The 16,904-nt window shown below is 32.8% G+C and overlaps 1 protein-coding gene across 1 annotated transcript in view; it reads left to right on the plus strand.

The window, feature by feature from the left end:
• Positions 1 to 16,904, plus strand: part of LOC149258271 (MADS-box transcription factor 23-like) — a 544,032-nt gene that overhangs the window by 229,661 nt on the left and 297,467 nt on the right. Inside the window, exon 3 of the mRNA XM_089371147.1 lies at positions 3,291 to 3,375. Within this exon, the coding sequence (XP_089227273.1) occupies positions 3,291 to 3,375 (85 nt within the window). The remainder of the gene's footprint in view (positions 1 to 3,290; positions 3,376 to 16,904) is intronic.

Consider the following 16,904-nt stretch of genomic DNA (forward strand, 5'->3'; position numbering starts at 1 on the left):
AAATTTTCTAAGGAAGGGTTTGAAAATGGAATTCATCAAACATTGAAATGTAGAAGGTGCATTGGTAAGTCCAAAAGGCATGAGAAAAAATCATAATGACCCTCATGAGCTATAAATGTTGATTTTGGAATGAATTTGGTCTTCATTCTGATTTGATGATATCCTAAACGACGATCCAACTTGGTGAAATAAATTGCTCCATGTAATTCACCTAATAATTCATTGATGACAGGAATGGGAAATTTGTCTTTAATAGTAAGAATTTTGAGCTCCATATAATCCTGACACATGTGCCATGATGAATACTTCTTGTGTACCAATACCATTGGAGTAGAGAAAGAACTTTGACTAGGTTGAATTATACCAACCTCTAGCATTTTGGCAACCATACGTTCAATTTCACTCTTTTGGGCATATGGATATCTGTAAGGCCTGATGTTTGGGGGAACACTTCTTGGAATCAAATGAATAGCATGATCATGATCAAAAATAGGTGGGAGGCCTTTAAGAGTCCCAAATACCTTGGAATGATTGTCCAAAACATTTTGGATATCTGGAGAAATAGATGATTTCGATGTGGGAACCTTTAGTGAACATAATTGTGAATTTACACCCCGTTGTTCTTTCTTTAGAGATTTTTCATGCTATTAGAGCTGATTATCTTTCCCATCTTCCCTTCGATACCCCTTAATTCAACTTCCTTTCCTTCCCAAAGAAATTTCAAGAAAAGTTCTTGAAAATTGAAAGCTATCGTACGTAAAGATTGTAGCCATTGGACTCCTAGTACAACATGTGCACTACCCATTGGAATGCAAAGCATTCTACTATTCAAGACATATTATCCAATGGATAGCTTGATATTGTGGCATTTTCCAGAGAAATTTATGGTTCCTCCAGTTGAAACCATTACTTCACACTCTGGTGTTGGATATAGGAAGAAATTCATTTCCTTGACTATCTTACCATGAATAAAATTATGGGTATTACCCAAATCAATCAACATGATTACCTTTTTTCTTCTTGATATGCCCTTCTATATTGTGAGTTTTAGGAGTGGTAATTCCTGTAAATGCATTACAAGATATGGTCATATTCATTTCTTCTTTCTCTGGGATTGGTTCCTAGTGTATATCTTGTTCTTTAACGTTTCTTGCTCCTTTTCTTACTCCTCTTCCCCATCTATGTACATTAATTTATTATCAACACACTTATGAACTTTAGTTTATTTTCTATCACAATTGTAACAAAGCCCTTTTGCTCTTTTTTCTTCCAATTTTTGTGGTTTCAACATTGTTGGTGGTGAAAGGTTGGGAGAAACAACACTTCCATATTTATAGTTGTGAGTGGTAGGCTTCCTTGTTGCCATAATTTTCCTTTCCATTTTTCTTTCGAACCTAAATGCCTTCTCCAATTAATTAGGTTCCCAATGGTGAACCTCACGTTGGATGTTATCCTTTATAGTCCCTATGAACACATCAATCCTATGCTCCTCTGGAATATCTTTTACCCTTATATTCAATTTTTGGAAGTCCTGCATGTGCTCCATCATTGAAGCCTTTTGTTTGAGATTTATCAATTGGCTAAAAACGGTGTTGTTTTTTGTATCCTCCTAATGTGCTATCATTTCTTCTGTAAAAATTGCCAAAGTGACAAATTTTTTACTAGAGCAAAGCCGTCGATACCATACAAATTTATTTGGTTCCAAATATAAAGTTGCAATGCGTACCTTTTATGTGTTTTGCACACTATGGAGATCAAAATATTGCTACATCTATAGTATCCATGTTAAGAGATCCTTGCCATCAAAATTCCTTATATCAATCTTTTGAAGATGGTGTGTCTTCAATCCAACGTTAGATTCTATGAAATCATGATTAAAATTTCCTTTGTTCTCAGCATGAGTTTCCTTTGCTACCCTTTTGCCACTAGTAAGCATTTCTTGCAGCAGCTTTCTCAAATATGTCTTCAAATCTTCCATGTCGCCTTTAATTTTTTCTTCTATACCATCCATCTTAGCTTCTACGCCCTTTTAATTCCTTCAAACTAATTTTTCAACCAAGCTTGTGTAAAACTTCCTCGATATTGAATTGTTATATCTTTGTAATTTCTAATCTCCAAGGTCTACAATTAGATATTGTGGTAAACCTCTGACTCCTCTTTCCAACCCCGCAAGTCTAATCAATATTGGATTCTCCAAGGAATATTTATGCTAAATCTCCTACAATGACCTGATTATAGATTTGTTTAGTAGAGCACACTTCAATGAAGTGCCACATGTCACTGTTTTGACCTTAGGACCTAAAACCGATATGCCAAAAACTATAGGCTATCCTCTTTCTGTAACTCCTTATGAAATTTAAATCTGATACTCAGAGAGAAAGTTATGACAATTTTCCCTCAGTCACCTATTTGTGATGTAATTCAGGACCCTGCAAAAACCCTAAATGTATTGGACTATATCTATGACAATATAGTGAAACTAGATCTGAAATTCGAGCCTGAGCTTCACCAAGACTACAGGTTAATTGGGTTTTACTTTCCGAGTCTGAATCTTTGTAGAAATAAAATTATAGCAAAAATTCCATGACGACCTGTTTGCGATGGAATTCTGGAGCTTGCAAAAACCCTAACTTCCTCAAATCATCTCTCTAACAATATAGCTAGACAAGATCAAAAATTCAAACCCGATGATTAGAACAATTTTGGCTCAAATTGGGTTTTGTTTTAGCTTCTGAAACTGCTTAGAGAGAAATGTATATCGAACATGCCATGATGACCTGTTTGGAGCAGCGAAACCTTAGAATCCAAAACTCATATACCAAATGTTATGAAACGAGCTCACAAAAAGATAGAAAAGATAGATCAACAAATTAAAAATTAGCCTCTTTGAGGGGGAAATCTCCTTTAAATTACACAAATGAATAATTCTTAGATGATACAAGTGACAAGACATCCTTTCTATATATAGGAGTCGAAGGGGTCCCAATACAATGAGAGACTACATAACAATAATATTGTAGGGGCACAATAATAATAATAGTGGGATTCTATGGGGCATACTAATAACAACATGGGGAATATATGGGCACAATAATACAATAAGGGGGTTGCACTAATAACAATAAGGGGTTACACTAGTTGTATAGCGACCTAACAAACATAGTCCTATATGAGTCGTCATTTTATTTTATTTTTCATATAAGACACACACACACACACACATACACATTACTGATATTAACATTTAGATACATAAACATAATAGTTTTTTATTCAATGTTTTCTTGCAGTATGAAATCGATCATTGAGCGCTATGAGAGGTACAATGTGAACTCATTCGAGAAGTCACACATCAATGCGTTTCAATATGACAATGTAAGGAAATATACTTATACTTTTTATTTATATTTGTTTGTTTATGGAATTGAAATTTATTTTATAATAGATTTATGTTTGTGGATATTGAAATTTTATAAATTCAAATTAAATTTCGTTTGTGTAGAACTTAAATATTCATTTGTGAAAACCACTAAGATTAGCTAAGCTATATAAATTAAATATTTGTAAATATTCATAATTTTAGGACATTGATGTAAATTGGAAAGATAACTATGACAATATGCTTCACATGATTTCAAATCCAAGGGTTGGAAGTTCACTGTATGGCGATTAGTTTTTATAATGCAAATAATCACAAATCCCATTCATACATTGAAATTAGTATAATAAATTTAATCAGAACATTATTAAATTGTGACAAAAAAAAAATCTATTAAATCTTGAATGTACACATAATATTTGTAATTTAAAAACAATAAAATTAAATTTGACACCCTCTTTCTAGTATAGATAGACCTATCAATATAATTATCATATCTCATATGATGGGTGCACATTTTCAAGTAAAAAATTAATATATATTTATCTTATATTCCTTTTTTTCTAATATTGTATGCATAATTGGTGTTATATATTTTAAAAGTACATTTATAAAAAGTTATGGAATAAAATGATGAAGATAGGTAATTTTAATGGAAATGAGAATGATGAAGAAGAAGAAGAACAATTATGATAAATATAATTCATCATTTGTATCATTATATGTGGCAACTAATATGTTTATTGGGAAAATAAAGGGAATTGTACTAAATATTATTTAGATAGTCATTTCAATGTTTAAAGATGGTGGAATGAAAGAAATAACCTCATTATGGCTTCATTGCTTTCATATGGAGGACCTTAACAATAGTTATGTTTCCATTAGGGGAATTTTAAGGTAAAAAATGGGTCTAAATTTAAAGGAACTAATAGGATTTAAGATGATGATTTCATCACTGGGGGTGAATATTTTGGAGGGGAAAGAAGAAAACCTTTTTTGTACTTGTGCTATTTCTTTATCTTCTTATAGGTTTAATCAAATGTCAAGTGTAAACAACTGCTAGATGTGGAATTAAATTTCAAATCCAATGAGTACCCACTATGTATACTTTTGAGTATACACACCAAAAAGAATTAAAATACATGAAAATACATTTTTGAATATGCATTTTCATGTATTTTCGATTTTTTTTTGTATGTCAGTCTACTTAGAAGTATGTAGAGTAGGTACTCATTGGATGTGGAATTTAATTTCACATCAAACGAGTGTCTAGACTTCACATTTGAATATACCTATAAGAAGATAAGTTGAAAATACTATAAAAATGTAGGTTCCTTTATTTTTCTTTTAAATTTTTTGTATTACATTATTATTTTAACTTTATTTTATTATTATCCTTAAGAGTCCCATTTTAAACCTTAAATTCCGTTATTTTTTTTGTTGATGTAAAAGATAGGGGGAGAATACTTATATCTCATATAAAGATTGCAAAATGAAGATTGTTGGAAATATTGTTTTTGAAATTTTGATGCCCCAATTGGCTAAGTTTTCTTTGAAGGAATTTTTACTACAATTACGTAGCTCAAATAAGATCACAAGATATATGGTTGGGAAAATGATGATGATATATGAATATTTTGTTAATATGACCCAACCAAAGTATACGAAACCCCCATTTGGATACTTTATTTTTTAAGGCATGTTTACTCCAATTACCTAAATCAAATGGGAGCATATGATATATGGTTGGAAATATTATTTTGAGGCATTTCCAACTATATATGTAACTACTTATAATTCCATAGGAACAAGGACATATGAAATATTTTTCCAAGATTAACCAACCAAAGTACAAGTAGACCATACCAAATAGTTTACAAGGCATCTGCAAAATTGAATGTAAAAAACCTATAAATAAAGTGAATATGAGTTCATTATCACATAAATTGATCGAAGAATAGATCTGAGGTTGTGATAGGAGTTGAGAAATAAGTTTTTGGGTGATTCTTGGAGTCTAAAAGTGGATCAAAATGTGATTTATGGAGTGAATGAGATATCTTGGCATTTTTGTTGTATCTTTTCCTTTGTGATTTTTCAAACCATGAAACATGGAGGAGGTATAGAGAATATATTCATGTACATATGGTTCAAGATTCAAACCTTCATTTGCCACAACTTTATAGATATTTCCAAAGGAAACTAGGCTTCTTGAATGCTCATGAAATATTCTTCAAATAAGTTATGTAGGAAGTTCTATTATAACTTTGTTTTCTGATTTTTTAGACCATGAAAATTGGAGGAGATATAGAGAACATTTTCATGTACCAGTATCGAAGCTTCAGACCTTGCTTCACTATAATTTTGATTATATGGCCAAAGTACATTAGGATTCCTAGATTCTCATGTAATATTGTTTATGTATCCAAGAGAAAAAAGTTTTGGAAGACATAGATTTGGTTAAGGAAGAAGTAATAGGTAATGATTGTGGATGCATAAGAAACTAATAGTGTTCATGAAGAAAAAATAAATAAGCAGACTTGGGAAAATCAATGGCAACTAGTATACATTATGAAGAAGCAAGAAAAAATATTTGTGCATACAAATCTTGTAGTAGAGGGGATTGTTGTCTCCTATAGGTTGGTTCCTACAATGAAGTAGAGGGTATTGGTGCATCCTATAGCTTGGTGCCTAAAAAGTAGAATTCATTTCTCTTATAGGTTGGTTCTTATGAAGTGAAAAAGAGTATTGGTTTCTCTTGTAGGTTGATGTCTACAAATTAGTATAAGAAATTGGTGTCTCATGTAGGTTGGTGCCTACAAATTGATGTAATAGTAGGTTTTCTCCCCCAATATATTTCATATTAATAAGTTTTGTGGTTTCCCCTCAAAGTTTTTCCAAATTTATCTTGTGTTACTTTTTTAATTTATGAGATTGATGTTTTGTTATGTTTTAATGGAATTAAATAAGCACATTTTTATTATACTGATTCGCCCCCCTCTTACTATAATTGTAAATTCCAACAATTGGTATCAAAGTGGGTTTCTTCAAAATAAGTCTAACAACTAGAAGGCACATCTCAAAGGGACCATGGCTAGTTAGGATGTATCTTACACAATCATAGTTCAATTATTGGATGGATAAGTGTATGCATTCCAAAAGATAAGAATGAGGGAACATCTAATATCTCTTGTTGCTGATGTTTGATATTTAGTGATAACAAGTTTTAAAGTGTTGGCATTATGATGTATGTGTTGTACTCGATGGAAATCTACTTGTAGTAGAAAAACTCTCTTGTATATGGTAACTAGATGAGTCTACATAAGAGATATCACATGTGACAGAATGTATGACAATAGTGTTTACAGATGTGATGAAATGCAGGGCAGCTTCAAGAAATCAGTTCAGAAGGCAACTCACTCAGATGAAAGATCACAGTATAGTAGGTAAACAACAAAGAATGAGAGATCAGTCTTCACAGAGTGAAGAAAGAGAGGTATATGTAGGTTCACCATTGACCAAGCCGTGTATACAGGCAGGTTCACTATATACAAGTCATGTATATATACACACACACTTTCATAGAAGGAAGAGCGCGTATACCTTGGAAAACTAAATTTTTGGTCCGAAGTATTTGGTCCATGGTATTGGTCCAAGGTATCTGGTCTGAGGTATTGACCCTAGGTATTTGGTCCAAGGTATTGGCCCTAAGTGGTTTTGGTCCATGGTATTGAGAAAGGCCTAAAAGTATAAAAGGAAGAGAAGACCATTAGGCCAAAGTGTGCAAGTATCGAATATCTGATGAAGTGTGAGATTTAATATGCAGGTTATTGGCTTATGGTGCTATGCTTGATCTGAACCAAGGATGAACCTTAGCATTTGATGAAGGATAAGATCTAATGATGTATCAGGATCTTAAGGCTTCAAGTGAATTATCTTTATGTGGTTTGATCATGTATCTGAATAATTTGCGCATGTTGTAGGCTGTAAATATGATAATCTGGGTATGACTAAAGTCTGGACTAGTTGTAATGTTTAAATCACCATTTACAGATCTGAATGCAGGTTCACTTTAGAAAAGGAGCGTATACACATTGGTTCTGCATATGAAAGTAGTGTATACATCATAAGTTTGATTTGTAGATTTGTACATTGGTTCGCTTTGAGGAAAGTGCATATGCACACAGGTTCAACACATGGAAGTAGCATATACCTTATAAAAAATGTTTTAGTTTCTTTTGTTTGGTGTTGCAGTGTTCTTGGTTCTAGCTTTGGTTCTAGTTACTATATTCAGGTGACAACATTCTGAATTATTAGATTGATGGGTTGTCAAAGTGATTGATTGATTTGATTGTGGTTGGTTCAAAGGAAGATTGGTTGATGCAGATATATTCGATGATTGAATGATGTTGTTGATGCATCTAGTCTGAAAATTTATGAAATGTGGTCCCTGGTAGAAAAGAGAAAGTTGTAGCCTTCTATACGCTGGCACCTACATACTAGTAAACATATCAACTAGTACAAGAGCTAGGGTGTTGTAGCTCCCTTCCAGTAGAAGCTGGAGAATGAGAGAAGGTTGTAGCTTTCTGCAGGTAGAACCCTGCGTACTGGTATAAGATTGCACTAGTACAAAAATTGTAAATAGAAATTTCTTATTACTAAAAGAAGATAGAGGTGATAGTAGCAAGTGGTTTTTACCCACATTAGGTTTCCACCTTATGTCTTGGTGTTCTTATGTGTGTTTATTTATTCTATTTTTACTACACTATCTAATGAATTCCTGATATACTGATTAAAGTTCAATACATGATAATTTGGGTAAATCTAAAGATCTCTACATATACATTGGTTGCAGTAAGTACAGTTGCGTATACATGCTAGTTCACTGAGATGAAGTAGCATATACAAATCAGGTTTTGAAAATTAGATTATCGATCTGATAATATTGATTCACCCCATTCTCAGTATTATTTCCATCAATTGGTATCAGAGCAGGTCCTTTAGAAGAATCTTGACCACTTGAAGGAAGATCCATCATCATGAGTAATCAAGAAAGCGGGGATCCATCAGACCGCCAATCTTTGATGGGAGAAACCTTGTTTATTGGAAAGTAAGAACCAAAACCTATCTTAAATCACTTGGAACAGATGTCTAGGAAATCGTGGAAGGAGGATATACATTTCCATCAGCAATTCCTACAGATACGGCAGGTAAAAAGTAATATGAAACCAATGCCAAGGCTTTCAATACATTATTGGGGAGTCTGTCACATTCAGAGTTTTTCAAATTTATGCGGCTCAAATCAACCAAAGAAATACGGGACAAAATTGTTCTAAGCTACGAAGGAGACTCTTAGGTAAAACGTGCTAAACTGCAAACTCTCAGAATTCAATATGAAACTCTCAAGATGCACAATGATGAAAGTATAGCTAGTTACTTCTTATGTGTAGATGAGGTTGTTAATTTCATGAAGAATCTGGGTGAAGAGATAAAGGAAATTACCTTACTTGAAAATGTTTTAAGATCCTTATCTGCTAAATTTGAATCAAAATTATCTGCCATAGAAGAAAAGCAGGGTCTATAGATTATTACTATGACACAACTTCACGGAATCTTATATGCCTTTGAGATGAGAAAAGGAGGTCCATCAGATATGAGAGAAGCTACATTTAAAGTTTCAGCAAAAGGAAAAGAAGAACTCAATGAATCAGGACATATTTCAGAAGAAGAAGAGGAAGTAAACTTTGTCAAGAAGCTTCAATGGGGTTCCCAAAGATTCAGAGGTAAACTACCTTTCAAAACAAAGTGTAAGTAAAAAGAGCTACTATACTCATGAAGATAGCGATGGTTTATCAAATAGTGATGAAGATGAAAATAATAATGACTATAGACTTCTAATGGCTTAGGAAGATGATGATTTCTTGGATGCTTTAGATGAAGATGACCTTTTTGAAGAAATATCTAAACTCAAAAACTATTTAGAAGAAAAGAATATGATTATAGATACCTTGACATACCAACTTGCTGAAAGAGAAAAACACAATGAAAAACTAGAATGTGAAATTGTGGGTCTAAGAAAGGATCTTGAGAAAACAAAAGCTCTCAATCTTAGATTTTCTAAAGGATTAGAAACCTTAAATGAAATTATCAAAAGTGCAGTGTTCTCCTTCGATAAAGACAGGTATTAGATATACTGAAGAAGCATATCAATCATAGATGTTGTCAACCTCCACTAAAAGCTATCTTGATGCAGCAAAGAGCAATGGACAGTTTGACAACTGTTAGCAAAGGCATAAAGTAGATCACTAGGTAAATCAGGCTCAATTTACTTCCAGGATGAACAGGAGCCACAACCAAGCTCAGGTAAATCATACTCAATTTGCTTCAAATATGAATATCAATCATGGAAAATTTGAACGGCAAATTTTTTCCCTTGGGCGAAATTAAGGGGTTTTATATTTTTATTGGGTGAATATTCTCTATGACAGTACATTGTTACAAATCGCCTCAAATTTATTTTATAAAAAAAATTAGGTATGGAGGTTAGCCCACCTTATTTTAAGGGAGAGAGTAAAAAAAGTAAATTTAGCCCTTGAAATTAGGAGTTACAACCTTCCATTCACCCTAATTTTCAAGAATAGGTATTTATGATAGTTATTTTACCCTCAACATTCGTTGTAAAAAAGGTTTTTTTCTTTCATTTTCCTGTATTTCATGGTATTAGGGTTAATTTTGAGAAAATGACCTTATTTTTCGGAACAAATGGTCACGAAAGAATAATTCATTTTATTTAAAAATTCAAGTCTCTTATTTTCATGTTTATTTAAAGATTGAATAATATTCTTGCCATATTCCAAGTTTGCATCTATTTAGTCATAATCATATAAAGAATAATGGAAAACATTTTTTTATATCTACTCCATAAGTCACCTTATTTTCAATGTAAATAAATAAAAATAAAAATAAAGTGGAGTATGGTAAATAAATAAAACCTCTTTTTATACTTACTCCAAAAGTATGGTAAATAAATATAAATATAAATAAACTAGAGGTATGGTAAATAAATAAAACCTCTTTTTATATTTAGTCCATAACCCTCTTTCTATTTAAGAATGCTCAAAAAAGAGGTTTTATTTAAGTGAATCCTATGGGCCAAATACCATATTTATAAAAGAGGTATGGTAAATTAATAAAAATATAAATAAACAAGAGGTATGGTAAATAAATAAAACATTTTTTTATATTTACTCCAGAAGTCACATTATATTTAAGAACACTAAAAAAATGTGTTATATTTAGGTGAAGCCTATGGGCCAAATACCATGGGCCAAATTATTATTAATACCATGCAAAAAAAACATTATTAACCCATTATTAACCCTAATATTAGTATTAATAAAAAAAGATGGCACATGGTATTGACCCATGGTATTCACGTGGAATGTAGGCTATTTAAAGGGGGGAATTAAACCAGCATAGATCCATCTTTACTCTGGATCTACTAAGCCCCGAGAGGGATCAAATATCGTGATATGCAAACTAGCATAGAGTGAAAAAATATTTGATCCTCGGGCTTGGTAGATCAAGGGTAAAAATGGATCTTGTAATTTAATGTCACTTAAACATTTTAATTTGGTTAAAATAAAAAAATAAAATAAAAATCAATTATTAATTTTATCAATTTTTATAAATTACTAATAATTCCCATGGTAATATCATGGTATTCATGTGAGCATAGACTATTTAAGGGGGAAATTCTATCAGCTTAGATCCATCTCAATTCCGGGTCTACCAAGTGTTGAGAGGGATAAATAGATTTCATCCCTCCAAGAGTGGTAGAAGTGGAGTTAAGATGGATATAGGTTGGTTTTTATGATAATGAAGATATTAAATAGACTTAGGAAACTATATTATAAAAAACATCTTAAGCTGAATGGTTAAAGCAACAATTAGTCACTTCACAAAATTTAATAAAAAATACCAATATCTCCATTAATATTGGTTTTTCTGATTTAACAAAAAAAAAAAATTAAAAATAGTGAAATCTTATCACTCTTTCCGCATCACCCTCGTAGAAGAGAGATAGTTAGTGCATAGATTTCCCACCATTTTCCAAACGTTCTCAATATGATATCTTCATGAAAAAGTTAAAGTACTTATGTTGGATTAGTTGTTTGAAAAATATGCTCGTTTGTACAACCTTTCATCTTCTTTGTTATTCTTAATTTGTCAAAATGATCTATAGGGGTTGGGCCAGTGCTTGAAAAATATGCTAGTTTCTACAACCTTTCATCTTCTTTGTTTTTCTTAATTTGTCATAATGATATGTAGGGGTTGGGCCAGTCCACCATATTGTCCTAAAAGGCGGAGATTGTCCACCAAAAAGGAAATTAATCCACATGTTACAACATTGTTAAAAAATGCAAGACCTATGAAGGTAGTGAATTATGCTAATAAGAAATTTATATTGGGAGAGACGTAATTAAATTTTATTACTTAATTTAAGATTTCCAATTAAAATAATAATAAATCTATATGTATATATTAATATATTGATTGGAAGGCTTGTGACAACGGTCACTTCTTTCCATTAGATCCCCTTTAGGCCTTTGGGATACCTACTACTTTCTTATATTATATAGTTGGGGCTTGTTACTTGTTGGTGTGTTGAGGTAAACAAAATGTGTTTTTTTTTTATCTCGCAGTTGGAGTCTATAGAATAAGAAAGAAATTTGATAGCTTGACAAAAGTGGTACAAAATATGTTTTTTTTTTCATCTCGTAGTTGGACTCTATGGAATAAGAAAGAAATTTGATAGCTTGACAAAAGTGGTAGAGAAAAGATTAATCTATCCCACCTTGATAGAATTGGTGGTCCAGATCAACACCTACAAGAACTTTGTTGTGGAATATTATCAAAACTAATAGAAGGATATGAAAGAGTGTACAGTGAGAACCTTGACAAACATGGCCACTGAAACTTGCAACATTGTTTGTAGGAAGAGAAAATTATGTTTCATTTTTCCAAACATGTATGTTAGTATATTACAATTTAATGAATATGTTTTCCTATTATCATACATGGTTTCATACTTTAAAAAAACATTCACCAAGACTTCACTTTTTATTATTCAGTGGAAGATTTCCCAAGATCTTACAATATTTTATAATTTAGTGATAGATTCACCATGACTTTACAAGATAATATAATCTGGTGAGAGATTCGCCAAAAAAATTAAATATACATATTATATTATTGATAAAATTGCCTCCCATTTTTCCTATGTATCATGGGGATTCGCCCATTTATTATACATATAAATTTAGGGTGGTTCTTAAAATTATCCTTGATATCAATAGAAGCTACAATCACTAGGTTAGTAGATTCGATATCGCAGGAACTTCTTTAATGGTCAATGTTTCTCATGTCATCATTTTGGACACAAAGCTGCTCAATGTGTTGCTTACAAAACCATCATGACTAGAGAAACACAAAATCAAAGGAATGTGAAAGGGATCAAGAAAAGTTCCTATAATAACTTTTCTCTTCTTGAAAATGAAATAGAATTCTCAATTTGTAACAACTTTGGCCATGAATAATTTGAATGCAAGAGTAAATTTCGGCAAATATCTCAAAAGGAGCAAACTCCATTAAATCCCAAAATATGGAGAAAGAAAGAACCACAAATAGAAAGATGTGGTATAGCCTTGTATGCAAAAGGATAAGAAAACTAGTGGTACATCGATAGTGGATGCTCAAAACACATGACATGTGACAAAGAAAAACTACACTCATATAATGCCTTAGAAAAGGAAAAGAGTGTCTCATTTGGAAACAACACTCCTGCTGTCATAAAAGGTAAAGGCTCTATTTTCTTGAAGGAAAAAGTTAAAGCTGGGAATGTTATGTATGTTGATGGCTTAAAGCATAACCTATTGAGTGTGAGTCAAATGTGTGATCAAGGAAATGAAGTAGTGTTTTGATCAAATGGATGTGTTGTTCGTGAGCTTGATATAGGAAAAGCCGTGATAAAAGGTAAACGAACTCCAAACAACCTATGCATACTCAAGGAAGGACAACAACAATGCTATCTAAGAAAAAATGATGAAAATTGGCTATGGCATAGAAGATTGGGACACCCAAGCTTTTCTCAAATAAGAAAAGCATGCAGATTATAGGCTATTCATGATCTTCTAGATATCAACATTCCTAAAAATATTATATGAAAATCATGTCAATTCGTTAAGCAAACCAGATCTCACTTCATCGAAAAGGAAGGGCTAGCTAGTAAGCCTTTTGAACTTGTTCATACTGATTTATGTGGACCATCAAGGAAAAATTCACCTCGTTGAGAAGAATACTTTATATTGTTCATTGATGATTTTTCCAGAATGTGTTGGATAGGTCTTCTAAAGCATAAATATGAATCATTTGAAAAGTTCAATGCCTTCAAAGCTTTGGTTGAAAATGAATTAGATCGCAAAATCAAATGCCTCAAATCTGATCGAGGAGGGGAATTTACCTTGGATGAATTGTTTGACTTTTGTGAACAACATGGAATAAAATGGAAATTCTCCACCGCATGGACTCCTTAGCGAAATGGAGTGGTAGAAAGGATGAACATAACTGTTCAACAAATGGCTCGTGTTATGCTAGATGAATCTGGAACTCCTGCAACCTTCTGGGGTGAAGCTGCATTTGCTGCTGTCACTATTCTCAACCAAGCAAATGTTTGGGTAAACAACACCAACTCCACATGAACTTTGTTATGGTAAGACTCCTACTGTAAAATACTTCAAAGTTTTTGGAAGAAAATGTTACATCAAAAGGACTGATGAAAAAATTGGTAAGTTTGACCCAGAGCAAATGAAGGTTTTCTTCTTGGCTACTCTTCCCGAAGTAAAGGATATAAATGTTATAATAAAAGACTTGGGAAAATTATTGAAAGTATTGATGTTGTGGTAGATGAAACATGCAAAAATACAAAACAGATAAAAATCGAAGATTATGACAATGAAGAAGATGAGGATTAATTTCCCTCATCAAATCACACTGGTTTTCAAGAAGAAACAATGAAGCACGAGAAGAAGAGATAACGGTAGAAGGAAAGACTCTGTCTAGGTATGTTCAAAAAAATCATCCAGAAATTCAAATTTTAGGGGAAAAAGGGGTAGGTGTGCATCCAAGAAGAACTATTACAGAAGTGTCAAGCTATCTAGCATTACTATCTTCCACCGAACCTCAAAATGTAAATGAAACATGCAAAGATGAATGTTGGGTCAAGGCCATGAATGAAGAACTTGAGCAAATTGAAAAGAATAATACTTGAGAATTAGTTCCCAGACCTCATGATAAGAATATCACAGGAACCAAATGGATATTCAAGAACAAGCTGAATGAAAATGGAGAAGTTATTAGAAACAAAGCCAGACTCGTTTGCAAAGGATATGCTCAACAAGGAGGTACAGAATTTGAAGAAGATTTTGCACCTGTTGCTAGACTTGAAGCCATAAGAATGTTTCCTTCTCTTTCTAGTTTTAAGAAATTCAAAGTATACCAAATGGATGTAAAATCTTCCTTTCTTAATGGAGACTTAGAAGAAGAATTCTATATTGAAAAACCAGAAGGATTCATTCTTGGAAATGATGCAAAACTTGTATGCAAACTTAGAAAGGCTCTCTATGGTCTAAAATAGGTTCCAAGGGCTTGATATTACTGTCTTGACAAATATCTCCACCAATAGGGATTTTCAAAGGGATCAACAGATAGCAATCTATATACAGAGATGGACACTAATAAATTGCTAATAATTGTTGTGTATGTTGATGATATCATTTTTGGTAGCAATGAAGAATCCATGAGTCAGAATTTTTCTTCAGTAATGTAACAAGAATTTGAAATGTCTTTGCTTGGTGAGGTTACCTATTTTCTTGGTCTAAATTTCAATAAAATAAAATTGGTATTTTTCTCTCACAAACCAAATATCTCAAACAGATCCTGATAAAGTACATGGAAGGTTCTAACCAGTATGTACCCCAATGGTAATAGGATGTAGTCTTAGCTCAAATGATGAATCAACAGCAGTACATCAACCAACTTACAGATCCATGGTTGGAAGTCTGATTTATCTAATAGGTACCCAACCGGACATCATGCATGCAGTGGGAATAGTTGGAAGATTCCAACCAAATCCAAAGGAACCACACCTTCAGGAAGTCAAAAGGATTTTCAAATAGCTTCAAGGAACACAGAACTTTGCTTTATGGTATCCTAGAGATGCAAATCTTACACTTCATTCATATACAAATGCAGATTGGGTAGGAAGTGTTGATGGTAGAAAAAGCACTAGTGGTGGTGCATTCTATATGGGTTCCAGGTTAGTGTCTTGGTTCAACAAGAAACAAAGTTCAATTGCATTATCTATAGTTGAAGCAGAATACGTGGTTGCTGCATCTTGTTGCACACAAATACTTCAGATGATGCAAACCTTACAAGATATTCAGATCACATGTACTCCACCCATCTCCATTCTATGTGATAATACAAGTGCCATCAGTATTTCAAGGAATCTAGTCATGCACTCTAAGACCAAGCACATACCCACCAAATATCATTTCCTACATGAAGAAGTGCTTGAGAAAAAGGTCAAACTGTAATATGTTCCCTCCAAAGAACAGGTTGTTGATATATTCACTAGACCACTGCCCAGAGAGACATTTGAATATCTCAGACAAAAGCGAGGAGTAGTTGTTGCATCATCCTACTGTTAAATCCTATTTTTTTCAGAGAAAGGTGGTTATACGCAAGCTTCATGAAGCGTAGTCGCGTACATACGCAGGTTCCTGTGGGCACAGTCGCGTATATGTTGGTTTAAAGAAAAGCAGTGGCCTAGGATCAGGAAAAAGGGGTCTACTATGGTTTTGTCAAGTATCTTCTCTATTTGATGATGTTTTCACTCAGCTGATAACATGACGAAATATATTGGTCCTCATAAAGTTGTTGATAACTTGATGTATATCTAATTGATGATGATGCTTTAATATCTCTTACTAACATATGCAATGATCATATCTGACAGTAAACAGGTGGAACAGGTTCATGGGGAGAACATGGTTGATGATATTTTGAGAACTAATTATGGACATACACAAGTTGTTGGTCTACATGCTGTTGAAAGATTCTGCTGATCGTGAACATCATATGATAGTTGCTGATGACTGTCATGGTCTTGTTTAAGATATTTTTTCTTTGTTATATATGTCATGTATATCTTTTAATGTAATGGTCATGAAAAGACCTAATTTGTAACCCCACTATGCATGGGATGGATGATGTAATGTCTCTTGTTTTTGACATGTATAAACAATTGATATATCCCCACTTGGTTGGGTGGATGAGTCAAATTTGGTATATCCCCACTTGGTTGGGAGATGGATGTATGTATGAATCATTGGTGATAGGAAGGTCATTTGTGATGTATGTATAGAGTCATGTTCTTATTTTAGAACATCTATTTGTAGACTTTTCT

Source organism: Pinus tabuliformis, chromosome 6 (genome assembly GCF_031772625.1).
Source record: "Pinus tabuliformis cultivar Carrire ecotype Pingquan chromosome 6, CPIR1, whole genome shotgun sequence".
NCBI classification, from domain to species: Eukaryota; Viridiplantae; Streptophyta; class Pinopsida; order Pinales; family Pinaceae; genus Pinus; species Pinus tabuliformis.